Here is a 17,952-nt window from a genome sequence, read left to right on the forward strand (position 1 = left end):
GTGATTATGTACCTCTGGGCTAAATCCTGAGAGAGGAAAGAAAATAAGGAAGGAAAGAAGAAAGAAAAGGAAGGAGGGAAGGGAGAACATTAGAAGGAAGGAAGGGAGGAATAAAACAAAGGAAAGAAGAAAATTTTTAAAATGTGCTGGTGTGGCAAATTTGGGTCTGCCCTTTGCCCTCACCAGCCTCTTGTGCCCCACTGAACCTGGAATTCAGCTCACTGAACAAGAAAATAAACCACATTTATTAAGGCCAAGGCTGTACCAGCCACACAGAATAGGCCAAGGGGCAGGAAGGAATTGCCCCAAACCACCACCACCTCAGGGCAGCTGGGGCTAGGATCCTGCACCCGCCCTGGGCCAGGAGGAGCTATGTGCTCAGCTCTGTGTAGGCCCGGCTCTCCCTCTCCACGAAGGCCTGGAAGAGGCCACCCAGCTCCTGGTAGGCTGGGGTCCGCTCACCAGCCAGAAGCCCCCGCACAGCCTCCAAGCCTTCCTGCTCCAGGTCCTGCTGCTTCTGCCGCAGCTGCTGCCCCTGCTCCTGCTGGAAAAGGCCAGAGCGGGGAATGTGTCTCAGGAGGAGAAAGCCAAGGTCACCACCCTGTCCATGGCAGCTGGCTCCAAAAGTGGGGCCTCTCTCCCAGCTCTGCAGTCTCCTCCCAGCTCCTTATTTCCAAAGTGCCAGTAGGTGTGGGGGTGTCCCTCCAGGGTGTACCCTATCCCCTGGGGTTACCTGCTCACTCTCCATCAGCCCCAGGGCCACCTGCTGTCCACGGTAGAGCATGTGACGGCGATCCACTTGAGTTTGGAATCGAGGCAGGGTCCGAACAGGATCCTGTGCTCCAAAAGTGGGGGACAGCACCTGGGGGGCCTGAGTCGCCCCCACCCCAAAGATGAAAGGTTTGAACACTGACCTAATGGAATATGGACAGCAAGACTGAGGTGGCTCATCTCGTGTCGCCTCCCCTGCCTGGTACGTAGCACCCCAAACCCTCATTCTTCTCACCTGGATGGGTCTGGTGTGGCTGTGAGGAAGTGGACACAGGGCCGCGTGGGATCCTGAGGCAGGATGGACACCATGCTGGCTGTGGTTCGGAAGCCTCCAGAGTCCATACAAATGCCACTCTCTTTGTTTCTGAGAATGTCCATCATCACCTCTGCTGTGATGCTCCCTGCCAAGAAGGAAAGCGTGAAATTCCCAGCAGAGGGAGAACTGTGGCCCTCCTGGGACCCCACTCACCCACCCACACTCACAGACCTTGCCATTTCTGTAGCAGTTCCCGCCCAGCCCGGAAGCGTGCCTTGGCAGCCTCCATGCGCACAGGTTGCTGGGTCAGAGAGAAGACCTGAGCAAAGTCAAAGGCGCCCTGTCCACTCCACCAGCCCTGGGCCTGGGCATGGCTCCGAAGTTCCGGATGTTCAGCTGAGATGTCCGTGCCAATGCTCAGCTGGTTGGAGATGTTTCGAGCACCCCCTGTGGAGGAGATAGGGGAGTTGTTCATTTATCATGAAGTACCCATTCTATGCCAAGCTCTGGGCTAGGTGCTGAGAATATGATGGTGACAAGAACACCCTACCCTCATGGGGCTATAGAGGTGGGGGAGACAAAATAATCACAGAGATAAATGCAATGGTGAAGAGGTACCTGCTTGCATGTAAGGAAGAGCCTAACTACCCAGGGAAGTCCAGGAAGGCTTCCCAGAGGAAGTGACAGGATGACCCACAGGAGGACTTAACCAGGTGAAAGGAACCCTATAAGGGTTCATTTCCCATCTCCTTGGATGTCCCCAAAAGTTGGCACCTGGATGGTGTCCCTCTCTGCCCCACCAGCTCTATCACCTCCAAAGGGGAACAACTTTGGGAGGTGGGCCCTGGCACTGGGCCCCTCACCCTGGATCCTCTGTGCAGCCCACAGTCTCCCAGCTGTCTCCAGCACCCATGCCTCAGTCCGATCAGCCAGCAGAAAAGTGTTGTGGTAGCAGAATGGCATGGGATCCTCCCGGCAGCTGCCCCCCTGCCCATAGCGCTCCAGCAAGCCTGTGATCACATGCAGGGCCTCCTGTGCAGTGCTGCCCCGTTCTAAAGCCAGCCTGGCAAAGAAAGAGGTCAGGGGACAGAAGTGACCCAGAGATATTTGGTAACAAGCCCAAGTCACACAGCAAACCCACTGGCATTGGTCATATTAAACACAGTGGTTTCTAAGCTGTGCTCTGAAGATTCCATAGGAAGGCCTGAAACAGTCTGAGAGAGAGAAGTGCCCTGAGCCCCAAACTTGTCCTCCATCAGAGCTGCTCTTATCAGTTTTATAAACCTGGATTCCACATGAGATTTCAATTGAAAAAAAAATTACTCTATTAAAAAATGTAAACCAGTGCCATCCTATTTCTGGGCCAGGACAGGCTCCTTATCAGACTGAGGAAATGGGGCCAGGAGAGAGGAGGGGCAGGGAAGCCTCCCCTGGGAGGGCATAAGGGCAAATTCAGCAGAAAGGAGTCTGCCCCTATGAACCAGACTTGGGGAGGGAGGAAAAGGGAGATGGAGGAGGGAAGCATCCATACCTGAGCAGGTCCATGCCCAGCAGGGCTTCCCCCTCCCCAACTGGCTCCTTGGTCCACACAGCTTCGTTGCCAATGCAGACACCATGCTCATTGGCACCCATCTCAGCCCCCCACAGCCAAGAAGGACGACTCAGAATCACAGCATGTGTCTTCGACACCTGTTCCACCTCAATGTAGGTGCACTGGAGGCAGAAAGAAAGGAAGCATCCACTCAGAGAGAGCCAGAACCTACACTGTGCAGGCACTTTGCCAATCACCTTAGGTATTGTCCTTGGGAAGGTCTTATTCCCATTTTACAGCTGAGGAAACTGGGGTCCATTGGCTAAATAATAGGCTTACAGTCCAGGTTGGTAGACTTGAAACTCATATTTCTTTTGCACCACATCTGACAACTTCCCAAGTGTAGAAAGCAGAGGAAGAAGGTCTTAGAAGAATGCCTAGAACTGCCACCTTTTTCAGTATCGCATAAGGCCTTACCCACCTGGAGCCGGCTCCCAGGGTGGTGAGTGCCTGCTGGTACAAACACCACCTCCTGCACCTCATCCCGGGGTCTGTCTGAGTTCTTTGCAAAGATCACAGCTGGAATGGCAGAGGCCGGAGGCATGGAGACCAAGCAGTCGCAGGAACAAGGGGTGTCATGGATTGAGGACTTCATCTGCGGAGAGTGGGGGACAACTGTGTCCCTTTCATGCCACCTTTACATAATCCTGCCCACGTCTCAGGCCTAAGGCGCTCCCTCCCCCAACACGTGTATACACAGGGAAGACACTGAACAGCGCGGACACTTGATGCTTGGGATCAGACAAACCCAAGCACATGGCTTGGAGTCAGTTGGCGGCGCAGAGTCCTAGTCCGAGAGTCCTGCCCTGATAGTCTAGGATGGAGTGGTACGGACTCACAGGCTCTCCCACTTCTCTCTGGTGTCCCATGCTCCTGCGCATGCCCAAGACCCTCCCCTCTTCCATTCACACCCTTTCCATCCCCAGTACCGTATACCCCTCACTCTTTCAGCCTCCAACGCCCCCAACTTGGTCACTGGAGCCTCCTCCTCCGCTACGTGTCGGGTGGATTCCAATGGACGGAAGCTTCTAGGTGACCTGGAAGGCCTTTGGCCCCGGAGGCGGAGCCAGAAGATCGCACCTGCGGTTCCACTGTTTTCCACCTGGGTGCGCGCGAACACCACTTCTCCGAGCGCAGCGGTTTTTCAAGTCCTGCGGGACTCCTGCAGCTCATTACCAGGGCGCCCCTCATCTGATGGGGTCGCTGTGGGGAGCTAGAGCTGGGAGTGGAAAAGAATCTGCGTGAAAAGGGAAGCTTCCTAAGAGATCGGGGACTGCTGGGGCATCTGGAAATTAAGGAAGAATCTCAGTTACTTGAGTCCTATCTTGAATTCCAAAGTCACAAGCTAATAGTTGTAGATATAACAATTCCTTTTTATAAAAAGGCACAAGGACACATATGCATGTCGTCCCACCCCAAAAGTTCTCTCCTGCCCCATAATGCTTTTAAGAATATAGCTTTGAAAGGAAATTTAAAAATTTTCTAGTCCAAAGCTTTGGTGTGTTTACATATAGTGAAACTGAAACAGCAAAAGAAGCGTCTTGGCCAAGGGGAACAGACACATCACAGTACAGAGACGGATCATGATCCCAAATATTTTTTTTTTTTAATTTACACTTTAGGTGTAGATGGACACAACACAATGCCTTTATTTTTTTTTATGTGGTGCTGAGGATCGAACCCGGCCCCCGTCGGGGCTAGGCAAGCGCTTTACCGCTGAGCCACAATCCCAGCCCCATGATCCTAAATATTCTGACTTCCAGTTTATTTTGCACTATAAAACATCTCCATAAACCCAGTGGGGTGGCGCAAACCTCTAATCCAAGCTACCTAGGAGGTTGAAGAAGGAAGATCTCTCAAGTTCCAGACCAGCCAACCTGGACAGGACAACGAGACAGCAAGACCCTCTCTCTTTATTTTTTTTTTTTAATTATTTATTTATTTATTTATTTATCAGCGGACAAAACATCTTTGTTTGTATGTGGTGCTGAGGATCGAACCCGGGCCGCACGCATGCCAGGCAAGCGCGCTACCACTTGAGCCACATCCCCAGCCCGAGACCCTCTCTCTTTAAAAAAAAAAAAAAGTCTGAAGATCTAGCATTTGCAGTGATAGAGGGTTATATCCGTAGAGTAGCCTTCGGGAAGCCCTGGGTTTAATCTCCAGTACCAATAACAAAAATAAACTTATCTCCATAGCCAGAATTTAAGCAAAATTCATCTCACACACTTTTGCTTCATGGAGCCCTCCAGGAATGTGGAATGGGGTACATTACAGACTAGGTACTGCCCTGGATTGTATTGAATCTGTAAGTCCCTTAGGGTAGTATGGACACTTTAACAATATTAATTCTTCCAAATTATGAACACAGAATATTGTTCCATTTGTGTATGTGTGCGTGTATTCTTTGATTTCTTTCATTAATGTCTTAGCAGTTCAGTGTACAGATATTTCCCCATACTTTGTTAAATTATCCCTATTTGTGTCAGGCGCGGTGGCCCACGCCGGTAATACCAGTGGCTCAAGAGGCTGAGGCAGGAGGATTTCAGGTTCAAAGCCAGCCTCAGGAAAAAGCAAGATGCTAAACAACTCAATGGGACCCTGTCTCTAAATAAAATACAAAAGGGCTGGAAATGTGGCTCAGTGGTCAAGTGTCCCTGAGAGTTCAATCCCCGGTACCAAAAACAAACAAACAAAAAAGACCTCTATGTTATAAACTATTAGTAAATGGGATTTTAAAGGAAAGTGACCACAACACTCGGAGCAACCAAGAGATCTTTATTGCAGCAGTGCAAAAAGAGGAGAAAATAGAGAGAGAGAGAAAGAGAGCAGTGGAAGAGAGAAGGGGTGTGAGAGAGAGAGCGAGGGGGGGGACCAGCAGGAGGGAGTTTTTTATAGCCCAAATCTAATGAGGTCTCTGGGTCTGCAAGCTGCCTTGTTGGTGTACAGTGATTGGATCATACAGTAGTTGCTAAGAGTGTCATCTTCTGCCTTCAGACCTATGGGGCAGGGGTCAGATGTGGGTTTCCATTGCACCAGATGGGTGGGGATCAAGTGTTCAGCCTTGAGTAGGGTTGAGTATTCAGCCTTGAGTGGGGTTGAGTGTTCAGCCTTGAGTGGGGTTGAGTGTTCAGACTTGATGCAAACAGGTGATAAAGGACCAGACAGAGGGGGGTTTGAGTGCCCAGGTTATCCTGCAGCTAACATTGGTTCAGCCTGCCCTACAGACAACTTAGTTCAGCCTGCCCTGCACCTAACAGGATTATTGATTTCTTTTCCGGATAGTTTATTGTTTGTATAGAAATGCTATTGATTTTTGTGTGCTGTTTTCTGTGACTTTATTAATTGATTCGTTCTAACAGTTTTTTGTGGAGTTTGTTTCCCAAGGTTCTTTTCAAGCCTACACTGCTAAGATGCTGAGCGGTCAGGCAAGCTAGGCTTATTGGGACGGTAAGGGTGGCTTCTAGTGCACCGTTGGGGAGGGGCTGTGAGGATGCTATTGGTTGTCATTGCAGCAAATGTCAAGGCTTTGCGTCCCCAAAACCGGTTCACTTTCTGCACTTCCTCGGATTGCCCGCTGGGTGGCGAGAGCAGGTAAGAGAAGAAGGAGAAAATAGGCTAGGAGAGAGCGTAGCGCAGCCTCAGGCTGCAGTTGGTAGGCTGCCTTCTCCGCTGTCAGGTTTCCCTTCCTGACTTCATTTCCCCACCCTACAGGGCTTTTACTTCACTTCCCAGGAGAGGAGCCTGCCCAAAGAGGTCACCCATAGGGTCAGCCCCGAAGCGATTCCCTAATTTCCTCCCAGCATCGCCAGGATCATGCGGTCTGCGCACCACATCTGAGGGGTCAGAGGTGGACTTGGGCTCCAGTCAGGGGGCCCAGGCCAGCCAGGCAGCATTGCAAACGAGCAAGCAAGCATCAGCCCCACCAAAGGCCCCCCGCTAAGAATGCAGGTCAACGGGAGGAGCTGCAAGGGGAGGAGGAGCAGCCTCAACCCTGCCCAAACAGGCCTAGCCGGCCCCACAGCTGCCCTCCTATCCCTGGGGGCAACCTGTGGAAAAAGGAGGGGATTCACCAGGCTTCTGGGGTCTTATTCCCCCAGAACCAGGAAGACAAAAAAGGTGCCCAGCAGGAGTGCTGCAGGCATGAGGTCACAGAGAAACACACCTGTTCCTCCTCTTCCCAAATTGCTAAATCCCAGAACAGATAGAAATAAACAGTTGCCCCCCCCCAAAAAAAATAAGTCTGGTTACCTCTATAACCCTTAAATCATTCCAATACCCCTATCCCAAGGTTCATTCTCCTAAACTTTGTGGACCAGAATCTCAGACACAAGGATAGAAGGGGCCAAGTGAGAGTCAGATTTGGTTGGAGAAATTAGGTTAGGGATAGAGTGGGGGAAATAGGAATCCCATTAGGGGAAAATAATACATTTGGCAAAAACAAGGGTGGGAAGTGGGAAAAACAACAACAACAACAACAAAAAAAAAAAAAAACATAGCCCTACCTCTTTGGGGCCTAAACCGGACCCTCCATTTACTTTCCTATTTGGAGGGCTCTGGAGTCTTGAGATTTTTACTCCCTTGATGCGAATTGGGCACCAGATGCCTGGAAAAGTGTGTATGGATGAGTATTTCTGCATCCCTCTGAGTGAGGCACACAGTGGGTCCAGTGAGCTGTCTGTGTACACTGCAGTTGAGTAACCGTGACACGTCTCTAGCTGCTAGTTGCAGTAGCAACCTTTCCCTCAAGACTTTCCAGCTGGGCAGGAGCCCATCAGATATCTTGGCTGCCTTTCATCGCCTTGTCCCTGATAGGGATCATCTGGGTGAAGAAATTGCTGTCAGTCACCCCCACCTCACTCACAGCCAGAGGGCCCGACTGACATGCACGCATCCATGGGGGTGGGATGAGGGGCCAGAGGCTGGCTCTGGCTGAGAAGGGAAGGAACCAGGTTCTTAGGGGAAGGGAAAGAGGGGACTTATATAGAGAGGAAGAAGGAAATATCTAGAAACTTACACAGGTGAAGACCAGGGAGGGACAGCTCAGCAGTAAACCCATTGAAAGTCCCTCCCTCCCACTACCCCTCCAGGGCAGGATCGGACCCCAGCTCTGACCCAACCAAATGGATGGAGGTGAGGCTGTCCAGGGGCTGCAGGATCAAAGGGAAGTCTCCACCCTGCCCTGCAGCCCTGATCTGGTCCTCACTGCGGAGGTACACCTTGTCAAAAAGGAAACCAAGCTAGAAGACAAATGAGGCAATGATGTGGTTGATGACTTTATTGTTGCATAAAAAACACAGGCTGTTTCTTCCTCTTCCTCCCCCCTAAATGGGTTCACAGCAGTTAAAGAAAAATAAATTCCTACATTTTCCTCTAGGGGGGCTGCCTAGAAGAGCAGGCAGCCAAAAAACCTAGAACTATAAAAGAGGGGAGCAGAAGAAAACCTATTCAAAGCCCCCACCTGCATACCTTAGGACTCAAGGCCTCTTTAAGGGGGAATATCCATGTCCCCCTACCAATACCCTTTTGGGAGTTCCCCTCGGAATGGTCACTTGGTAGCACAGGGAGGGGGTGGCTGGTTTCGATGGGTGGAGGAGAAAGGCATCCTACACCCACGGTGCCCTCCTTTCTCCCCCTCTCCGCCTGGTCAGGCAACCTGCAGGCGCAGTCAACTCCCCTCTTTCCCTTAAAGCTCTGGCAAGGAAGGGGCCTCTGGTTGTGACCAAAGGAGGTGGGGAAAGAGGGAGAATATAGAAAGAACCTTACTTCTTAAACTACTGCAGGCTCATGAGTCCCACAGGGAAAGTCACCCTGTCCCTTTCAAGGGGAGCCCTTTCTACACAAACACATATTCCCACCCAGATCCCAGCCCCCACTTCCCATATAGCTCCCAGTCCTTGGACTGGGCTCCAGCATCCCAAGGGAGGAAGAGATGCTGTGGGTCTATGCCCTAGACCTTGGACAGGTGAACAAGTTGGGGTCTCAGGAGACCCCAGGCTCAGTAGAGAAACACACACATATACACAGTGTACACACAACACACACACATACACACACACACACATGCCCTAATATTAAATAAAATACCCTTTGCTTATAACTTAAAAATCAATACACAGCTAATCCCTGCAGAGGGCTCTGGGTGGAGAGAGAGGAGCAGGGGGAAGGGATGTCAGAGAGACTCAAGGCCCCTACCTCTCTCCTGGGAACTCCCCCAGCCCCAGGGTCCTGTGGCCTGCCAGACCCTCCCCCATATCTGTTTCTTATCTCTCAGCCTGGCTCAACTTCTGCTGGGCTTCTCCCCTCCCCACCCCCATGATCATAATCCAAATGTATTTCTACTAACTAAAGAGAAGGGAAGGATCTGGACAATTTCCTGGAATTCCTTCCAATGGGAGAACAACTCCTTCATATGGAAGGAAGTCTCCCCCTCAAGGTAAGGGGGAGAACTCTATAGCAGGAGCAATGAACTCAGAAGAATCAAGCTAACAGAGTGGGGCCTTAGTTCTTGATGGACAGGAGAGGAAAGTCAGGGGCACGGTCCACCACACTGGGTGGAAATTGTTGGGTCCCTCTGCAGGGACACCCTTACCTATCCCCAACCAGCCTAAGTAACTCTCTCCCTTCCATCCCAAGAGGAAGGCAGATGATGGGGACCTAGGATAAGGAACTACATCAACTCTAGAGCTGGTGCTACTGGCTGCCTTAAAATCCTACCTAGGGTAATGAATGGGGCAGGTGGACTAACTGCACCTGATTTTTTAAATGACCAAGAGTTAAGGACTGAACCAAAGTTAAAGAGGGCAAGGTTAGTTTCTTCTATCTGCAGTCCTCCCCCATTCCTATCTCTCATTTTAGAAAGGGACTTCTCTGCTCACCCTACCTACCATCTAACTCTGTCATCCACACACAACTCTGACTTAGAAGCTGTCCCCTCTTCCTTTGTGGCCCTATCAGACCAGGTCTGGAAGGGTTAATAAGGAGGCACATCAAAGGAGTTATTTCAGCAACTCTCCAAGCTAGATAGACACTCCCTCTAAGAGGGACCACCGGCCTCCCCCACCTCATCTCAGCTCTCTCCGGAAACCCTAGGGGCAGGAGCATGAGAAGGGGGATGAAAGGGATCCGGGCCTCAGGGTGGCTCCGGGGTTCCCAGGCACTAAGGATGTGTCCAGACAGGTAGCTGCAGCACCCCGGCCCCACTCCCGGGGGGGGGGGGGGACACCATCTCCTCCAGCCGGTCCCCTCCACCCCTAGATGCAGCAAGGGGTGCCCCATTCCAGCCCAACCCCTGGCCCAGGGACCAGTAAAATAGTGAGGAAGGGAAGAACCGAGGGGCATGTGCAGCTCCTTGCAGCCTAAAACAGTCCAAGGCGACCAGTCCAGCCCCCAGAGACCAAAAAACCCCTACCGCCTGTCTCCCAGTCCCCGCACCACTTTTCCTCCTCCTCAATAAATAACCACCTTCCCCTCTTAATCAAGCCGCCCACTAGGACGTCAGACCTAGGTGCTCTCTTCCGATGTCCCAGGGACACCGGCAGGGAGGTGGCACCAGAGGGCTTCAGTTGGAGGGGGCCGAGCTGCCCTCAGACTCTCGTTTGCCTTTGCCCCCTGGGGGCTCCACTGCACCTCCGGCCTTGGCCTCTCCCGGGGCCGCTCCCGCAGCCTCCTCTTTGGCGCCCTCGTGGGTTTTCATGTGCTTGGCCAGGTGGTCGCTGCGCATGAAGACTCTGCTGCAGACCGCACAGGGGAACTTCTTGGTTCCAGTGTGGGTCTGGAGGTGGCGCTGAAGCTCATCCGAGCGCGTGAAGCGCTTGCCACAAAAGAGCCAATTGCACACGAAGGGACGGTCGCCGCTGTGCCAGCGCAGATGCGCCTTCAGGTGCGACGTCTTGGCATAGGCCTTTCCGCAGCCTGGAATATGGCAATTGTGCAAATGCTTCTTCTTGCTCCCATCCGGACCGCATGGAGCCCCCAATCGCTCGGCCTCCAGACAGTTGGGACAGCGACACACCGTCTGACCTGAGCTGCGGGGCACCGACCGCCGGGAGCCTTTGGGCCGGGCAGCCGCATCCAGACTGGAATCCAGCCCTTGGGACTCTGGCGCAGTCGCTTCCAAGGCCTTAGCCCCGTCGGGTGGCCCCAGAAGGTGCTGCGCTCCAGCAGCTGGGAGGAGATGGTGAGGGTGCGGATGGGGCGGCGGCGCACAAAGCTGGTGGTCTCCGACATAGCCCCCCAAGCCAGCCTGAAGCGCCCCCGGGTGGCCGGGTGAGGCCAATGCGCCCTGAGTGTGGGGGAGGTCCATCCAGCTGGTGCCCGGATGAAGGTCCCACCAGGAACCATCCTCTGTGCTTGGGTGCGTCGGCCGGAACCACGATTCGTAATGGTGTGACATGTCCGGCTGCAAGAGCTTGGAAAAGGGTCCCGGGGCCAAGGGACTGTCGCTTTCCAGATCCTCGCAGGTTACCCGCGAGGAGGCCCCCGGCAGCTCATATCCCTGAGAGAAGTCGACCTCCGGGCCCAGCGGGAGGCTCTGCAGCTCTCCAGGCTGCAGTGGGGAAGGGTAGTCCCCAGCCTCGGGGCTCGTGTGGCCCTGGTATGTTTGGAGAGGCTGCAGGTCGAGGCGCGGTGGAGAGGCGTGAGGCGCGTCGGTGTGCTGGCTGCCCAGAGAGCCACAGACAGCGGTTAGCATTGCCGGGATCCGGGGTGGGTGGGGGCAGGGACGGTCAAGGGCACCTCAGATGGAACCTAAAGGAGACAAAGAAGAGATGAGGAAAATAACGGGCTCTTCTTCTATTGTAATCCTGATCCCCTCCCTGCGAAGTGTTCCTCTCTGGTATCCAGGTTAAAAAATAAAATGAAGAGGGGAAGGGGTGGTCTTTGGGAGAGGACTAGAGATGGGTTAAGAGTTTGGGAGTACAGACTGAGAATGTGAGCCTCCAGGAGGGCAGAGGAAGACCCTTCCTCTAAGTGACCCCTTTTATAAGTCCCTGAAGTTGGGCTGGTCCCAGGGTGCTAAGTTAAAATGCTAGAACAGTCCTCACCCTAGCTACTCAGGTCAGAGAAGGGGGCAATGGCATTTCCCCCTGCAGATCTGCTGCCAAATGGAAACACTAAACCCATCTCAGCTTCCCAATTTTAACTCAGGACACAGACAGGGAGAGAAAGGTGGCCTGTTTTTTGCAACCCAAAGCTTCAGGTAACTTGCCCCTCAGGAAAGTGCTGAGTTTGGGGAGAAAGAGCCCTCATGCCATCACAGGCAAGATGAATGAAGAGCATTGGTCTACACTACTCTTCTCAGCTTCCTGCCTGGCTTGGTTGACTGGGCCCTTCCAAACTCACTCCCACACCCAGCCTCCACTCTCTTCCCTCCAGCAGGGACTTTGCCTTCCTCAGGTGCAGCTGTAGTGCCAGTTTCCAGGGGAGTTTCCCCCATCAGAGAAAGCCAAATCTCCCTTCTCTGTCTTGACCCACACCAGTGCCAGCCAACTCTCTTCTCCAAGCTAGGGGAGACCCAGCTATGAAGCTGGGAAGTTTGGATTCCCCAGAGAAGGGGATCACCCAGAAAGAGCTTGTCAGAAAACTCAGGAAGGTACAATTGCCACCCCCTTAAGGTGGTAGAGTAAGAGGTCAGCGAGAGGAGGGCAGCAAGAAAAGCCATAATCACTTAAGATCAAGAATTGCCAAGATGATAAAAGGAGTGCATCCGAGGCCCAGATAGTTTTGAGAAGCTCCCCAAATGATTCTAATGTAAAGCCAGGTGTGGAGAACCATTGCTCCTGGCCAACCCTCTTGTTTTAAAAAGGAAACCAAAGCCAAATTTGAAGCAGTGGCTTGAACAAGTATGTCCATTTATTGCTTCAGTCAATAAATATGTACTGTGCAGAACCTCTGTGAACCAATTCTCCTGGCTTCTGATTGTTACTCTTTTCCTAAACTATTAAGAATCTAAGGACCCTTTCCCCCTTTCTTAATCACACATCTGTGACTTGAAGGTCCCCCTCTTATCATCTCTCCTTAAGACGTAGGAGCTTTTTGCCTCCTGTGTGGGCCTTTTCTGATGGTGGGGGAGGAAGCCAATGATTTAGTGTAAGGTCTTCTCCTCTTGCCACCCTATGCCTCTGGGACCAGAGAGGTGGCATTGATAGTCTGGGAGAGGCAGGGAGAAGAGGGCTGGGGCGCCTATTCAGGCTCTGGCTGCCTCACCACAAGAAAGGAACAGGGTGAAGCAGCAGGAACGAAGCCTCAGGCCCGGGCGGGGCAGCCCAGAAGGGGCTGGGCGGGAGCAGTGAGGCTAGGGACCCTAATAGCTTTTGGCGCCTGGGAACTGCCCCAGGGGCTGGGGGATGGGGAGGCTAGAACGACCCAGACTCCAGAGTAGCCTCTCCCTACAGAAAGCTTGAAAGCACAGGCCTGGTGCGCAATGGCCTGCTACCTAGGTTTCAGAAAAGGAGAGAACAGAGCGCCCACCATCGCTTTCCGCTCCGCAATTAGGGAAGGCGAGTAGAGACACCATTAAGTCTCATTTACCCGGCTGCTTTTCCCGATGTCCGGCACTCAAGCGGCCGGGACTTTGGTACTCTCCGTTTTCAGTGTGCCAGTACTCCGGTTGTCCCAGTCGCTCCAGTTTCCCCAGTTTGCAGCCGCCTCTCCCATCCGCCCGAATTTCCTTCGATCCGGGCTCTAAGCTCCCCAGATCCTTTAGGGCTCCCCCCCGCCCTCCCGAGTCCAGAGGAGGCTGCGGCGCGATCGGAGCGAGTTTTTCGCAAAGGCTCTCCACAGAGCGCACCCCTGGCGGGTCCCGACCCGGGCTCCTACCTGGAGGCTGAGCTCAGGCTCCCGGCAGGCACGGTTGGCTGGTGTGCTACAGACCCGCGCTCATGGGCCCTGTGTGCAGGACTCCTCTCTGTGGCGAGAGTCAGGAGCCAAAGGCTGGGTGGGGGCGCGACGAGACCCGGAGATCGGCAACGAGAGAGCCCGCGAGAGGGCGGAGGGCTGGGCGGGAGCGAGGGAGCAAGCGAGCGAGCGAGACCAGCTCCGCCCCTGACTCACCGCGCTCTCTGCCTTCATCCTCTCCCCTGCGCTCCTTTTTCCCCAGAACTCGCGGCCCCGCCCACCTCACCTGCGGCCGCCTTTAACCCTTGCGGGCTCGGCGGGACCAGAAGCCCAGCCCGGCTGCGAGGAGGGGGCGGGCAGGCGAAGGGGAGGGACAGCTAACTAGGCCGTATCCCTCCGGTTCCCTTGCCCCTCCCTTGAACCCTCCACCCCCTGTGCCAGGGGCCCGCCCGGGGTGTTTCCCAGGTTCTGAGACCCGCCCGAACGAGTGGAAAATTGCCCTCGAGCAGGCTTGGTCTGAAGGAGGACGGCTCAGACCCTGGGGGAGTGGAGGGGAGCAGGTCCTGGGAGTTTTACAGAACTATCCTTAGGGCGCCGTTTGCTTTGGGTGCCCTTGACCCACCTGCTGGGGCCAGACAGCGCTGTCCCATACTGAGAAGAGAAGGAAACAGGATTGAGCGCCAAGTATGTGTCCGGTCCACAATCATGCCTAGGCCGTGGGAAATTTGTCTTGGCTGCGCTTCTTCTCCACTTCCCCACATCCTCCCCGGTCCTTTTCCCTCTCGCTTTCTAGTTCTTCCTTTCTGGTCACTCACCTTTCTGGATGACCGCTTACCCCCACCACCACCTCCACCAACTTCTTCCTAGCTCCAAAGTTTCTACCTGCTCCCACTTGTCTCCCAAGCCCTCTCTGCGCTCATCCTCCACCTCCCTTAGGCGACAGCCCCAGCGCTTCCTAACCCCACTCCCTAACACGCCTCCCCCTCCTCTCCGTCCAGGAGGTACTGTGCCTCCGCCCGTCACACTCGCGCTGAAGCACCGGGCTCTGAAGCCTGGATAGAGGCGTCTGAATGGCGCTGGGAAGGGCCATTTCTGGAAAGAATTGGGCGAGCCCTTGTGATCCATCAGATCTTCCCGATTCAAACCTGAATGTTTAACTTTGGGGAAGGGTCTTGGATTCTTTTTGAGAAAAACAAAAACACACACACAATATATTATTTTCGTAAAATTTCAGGGCGTTCTCGGCGTACACCTAAGAACTCTCGAGATCTAGATCAGTCAAGATCCTGAGACCCATGAGGTGGGGTCCCCCCCATCACTCCCCGCCCTGCTTGTCTGTGCTCGGTCGGAGGTAGCTTGGTGCTCCTTGCCTGATTGCTCGGTGCTCTGTTGCCTCCCAAAAACCCAGTGGCATTGATCTTCTGAGGTGACCTTCCCCCCAGCAGGGGATATATGATCAATTTCCCTATTTCTTTCGTTTCTGGATTGACTTGCCCTATGCTCTTTGCCGTCACCTTTTCACATTTTCGTTTTTAGCCAAATCCTCCTTTAGGCTGATTTAATCTCACCTCTGTCTCCTCCATTCCACGCTCATTGGTTTACCCTTCGTCATTCTTGTTTAGAACACACTAAAGTGTGACCATAGTTTCATGTTTAAATCTACAAGCCATTTAAAAATCAATCAATCTGTGTGCCTACGTGCGTGCATGGTTCTCCCCTAAACACGCACACGTTCTTATCTAGAGACCATGTCTGATTCTTTTGTGCATCTCCTTCTTTTCTAAAGCTCAGTTCCCTTATCTGGACAACCAGAGAACAACAAGTTGGAAGGGTTTCCCCGGGGCTTAAAGGAATTGTACCTAAAAATACTAAGCCCAGGTGCCCCCTGACCAGCACGGGGAAAGGGAAAGATATCCTTGTCCTCATCATTAAATAAGTCTGTTCCCAGAAATGTTTGTTGATTTCATATATATTCATAAGGATCTTTGGATTAGAAGCTCATGAACCTAAATTCTACCCTCAGCTCTGCACTCCTGTACTTGCTAAACTGACCTTGGTGGATCAGGTTACTCTAAGCCTCAGTTTCCCCAACTGCCCTGCTGTGTGAAGGAAAGGCATTTGGAAGCCAGCAAGCACTTCCTCGGCATCAGGAATTGAGATTTCTGATCAACCGGGATGTTCTTCTCCCTCGTACTTGGGACCTGCAATATAGATTCACAAGAATCTTGGTGGCTGTGGCCAAATTAACCCTTTTTCAAGACAGTTATATCTCCATCCACTCAGCCTGCAAATCCTGGCTGGTTGGGTTTGCATCCCAGTTCAGAGCCACCTTTGAAGCACAGTTAGGGATTCATCATGTCCAGACCAGAGTCCCCGATCTGACTTTGGTGACTCTGATTCCTAGTTTAAGACTGATTAGACCCCTTGGAACTTCCGTTCTTCCCCTCCCAACTGCCTACTGTTGCCTCATTTACTGCTTTTTGTGGAGCTAAAGTTGGCCTTGGGGGTCTGATGTGGATGAAAGGACCGAATCTCTCCCATCTATAGGCACCAGATGTCTTCCCAATGCTGTCCACCTTTCCTGGAAAGCGACAGGGAAAAGGATGGCAGACACCCTACCCCACTTTCACCCTAGCCCCCCTTTAACTCTACTTCCCCACACCACAGCTCCTTGGGGTTCCCCAGAGCAATGACCCTGCATCTGCCTGTGACTCACATGAAATTCAACAGTAACAGTGTTGTCCCTGGAGACTTTCAGTCATTGTGACTTCCTGCCCTGTTACTGCCTTTCTTCCAGATTCCCCTAGATCTCATTCCTTTGTTTCCAGCCCTTTTTTCCCACTTAGTAGGTGTTTTCCTACCAAGAGATAGCCACGGTCTGGTATTGACATGACTACTAAGATCACAGCCTATACTTTTATTTTATTTTATTTATTTTTTGTATTGGAGATTGAGCTCAGGGGTGCTTTACCACTGAGCTACATCCCCAGTCCCCCCTCCCCTTTTTAAATTTCTTTATTTTGAACAGGTTGCTTAGAGCCTCTGCTAAGCTTCTGAGGCTAGCCTTGAACTTGTAATTCTTCTGCCTCAGCTCCTGAGCCACTGGGATTGCAGACTTGTGCAACTACATTCAGCTACCATAGCCCATATTCTTTTTTGTGTGTTTTGTTTTGTTTTAATATTTTTATTTGTAGATGGACACAATATCTTTACTTATTTATCTTTATGTGGTGCTGAGGATGGAACCCAGGTGGCGAGCATTCCACCACTGAGCACAACCCCAGCCCTGTGTTTTGTTTTGTTTTAATATTTTTTATTTAAAAAATTTATTATAGTTGTCAAAGGACATTTTTAAAATTTATTTATATTCAGTGATGAGAATTGAACCCAGTGCTTCACACATGCTAGGCAAGCCCTCTACTGCTGAGCAAAACCGCAGCCCCACAGCCTATATTCTTGAGTCAAGATTGAACAACACTGCCCACCACACAAACTGAGATCTGCCCAGGACTTCAACCATTTCTACTCCTCTCTCTTATCCCCTAAGAAGTCTAGTTAGATTTCCCCTCAAAAGTATTCATCTCCCATTCCTTCTACCCCATCCTTCTCAAGCTCTATTTATAGAAAGTGATCCATTTTGTATCTGGAACAGTCTCCTTAGTCTGTGTGTTCATCATAAGCATCATTTGTTTATTGAATACCTACTATGTGCACTCTAGGTGCTTTACAGAAATACCTCTAATTCTCATGAGCATGCAACAAAGTAATTATTATTATTAGTCCCATTGTACAGATGAGGAAGCCAAGGATCAAAGAAGCTAAATGACCTACCCAAGATTACAGAGCTGTTAAGAGACAGAGGAGGAAACCAAGTCAAGATCTGTCAGGCTGCAAAGCACACATTCTGCCTGGTATCCAAGCTGGCTTCACTATTGTAGAAATAATGGCTCTGGAAGTCCAGATCCTCTAAATCCTCAGGGTGGAGAGGACAGCATTCTTAAACTGATCCAAGCCATTCACCATCCTGCATCTAATAGGATAAACTGATCCCATCTTGAGTTGCTGGAACAAGTCACATTTTATACCAGTGGTGCCTTCCAAACTCTCTGGGAGACACTGCACTATGACAATATAAAAATGGGTCTACCTATAAAATTTGTCTAATCCAATACATCATTTTACTGCTAGGGAAACTAAACCCCAGAACAGGGAGGCAAGTAGCTCAAAGTCACACAGCAAAAGCAGAAGAGGAACAAGAACTCCACTTTGCCAACTCCTGAATTCCTAGTTATTCACACTCCCACTTCAAGACTGTATTCCTCTCCCACCCCGGAGCTCAAAGATGCATGCTTGTAATCCCAGCAATTTGGGAGACTGAGGCAGGAAGATTGCTAGTTCTAGGCCTGTCTCAAAATAAAAAATAAAAAGAACTAGGGATGTAACTCAGTACAGTTCAATCCCCTAGTACAAAAAAAAAAAAAAAGACTGATACTTCCAA

General features: G+C 51.8%; 2 protein-coding genes across 7 annotated transcripts; both read right to left on the bottom strand.

The window, feature by feature from the left end:
- Positions 1–222: 222 nt before the first annotated feature.
- Scrn2 (secernin 2) lies at positions 223–3,714 on the bottom strand. 6 transcript variants are annotated; one of them, XM_015506683.2, is made up of 8 exons: positions 3,562–3,714; positions 3,040–3,213; positions 2,559–2,740; positions 1,891–2,090; positions 1,259–1,474; positions 1,007–1,172; positions 734–914; positions 223–544 (listed from the first exon to the last, which is right to left on the bottom strand). In XM_015506683.2, the coding sequence occupies exons 2-8, from the start codon at positions 3,211–3,213 to the stop codon at positions 371–373; spliced, it is 1,293 nt and encodes a 430-aa protein (XP_015362169.1). In that variant the 5' UTR covers positions 3,562–3,714; the 3' UTR covers positions 223–370. The 6 variants fall into 6 exon arrangements, with proteins under 6 accessions (XP_015362169.1, XP_015362168.1, XP_048641619.1 ...); XM_015506682.2 differs by having other exon boundaries at positions 3,555–3,688; XM_048785662.1 differs by having other exon boundaries at positions 223–541; positions 3,548–3,684.
- A 4,156-nt stretch (positions 3,715–7,870) lies between these two features.
- On the bottom strand, positions 7,871–13,792 carry Sp6 (Sp6 transcription factor). Its single transcript, XM_015506636.2, has 2 exons — positions 13,437–13,792; positions 7,871–11,366 (listed from the first exon to the last, which is right to left on the bottom strand). Exon 2 carries the CDS (start codon positions 11,308–11,310, stop codon positions 10,180–10,182), a length of 1,131 nt encoding a protein of 376 aa, XP_015362122.1. The 5' UTR covers positions 11,311–11,366; positions 13,437–13,792; the 3' UTR covers positions 7,871–10,179.
- Positions 13,793–17,952: the final 4,160 nt, after the last annotated feature.

The sequence above is a fragment of the Marmota marmota genome, unplaced genomic scaffold (genome assembly GCF_001458135.2).
Source record: "Marmota marmota marmota unplaced genomic scaffold, marMar, whole genome shotgun sequence".
Lineage (NCBI taxonomy): Eukaryota > Metazoa > Chordata > Mammalia > Rodentia > Sciuridae > Marmota > Marmota marmota.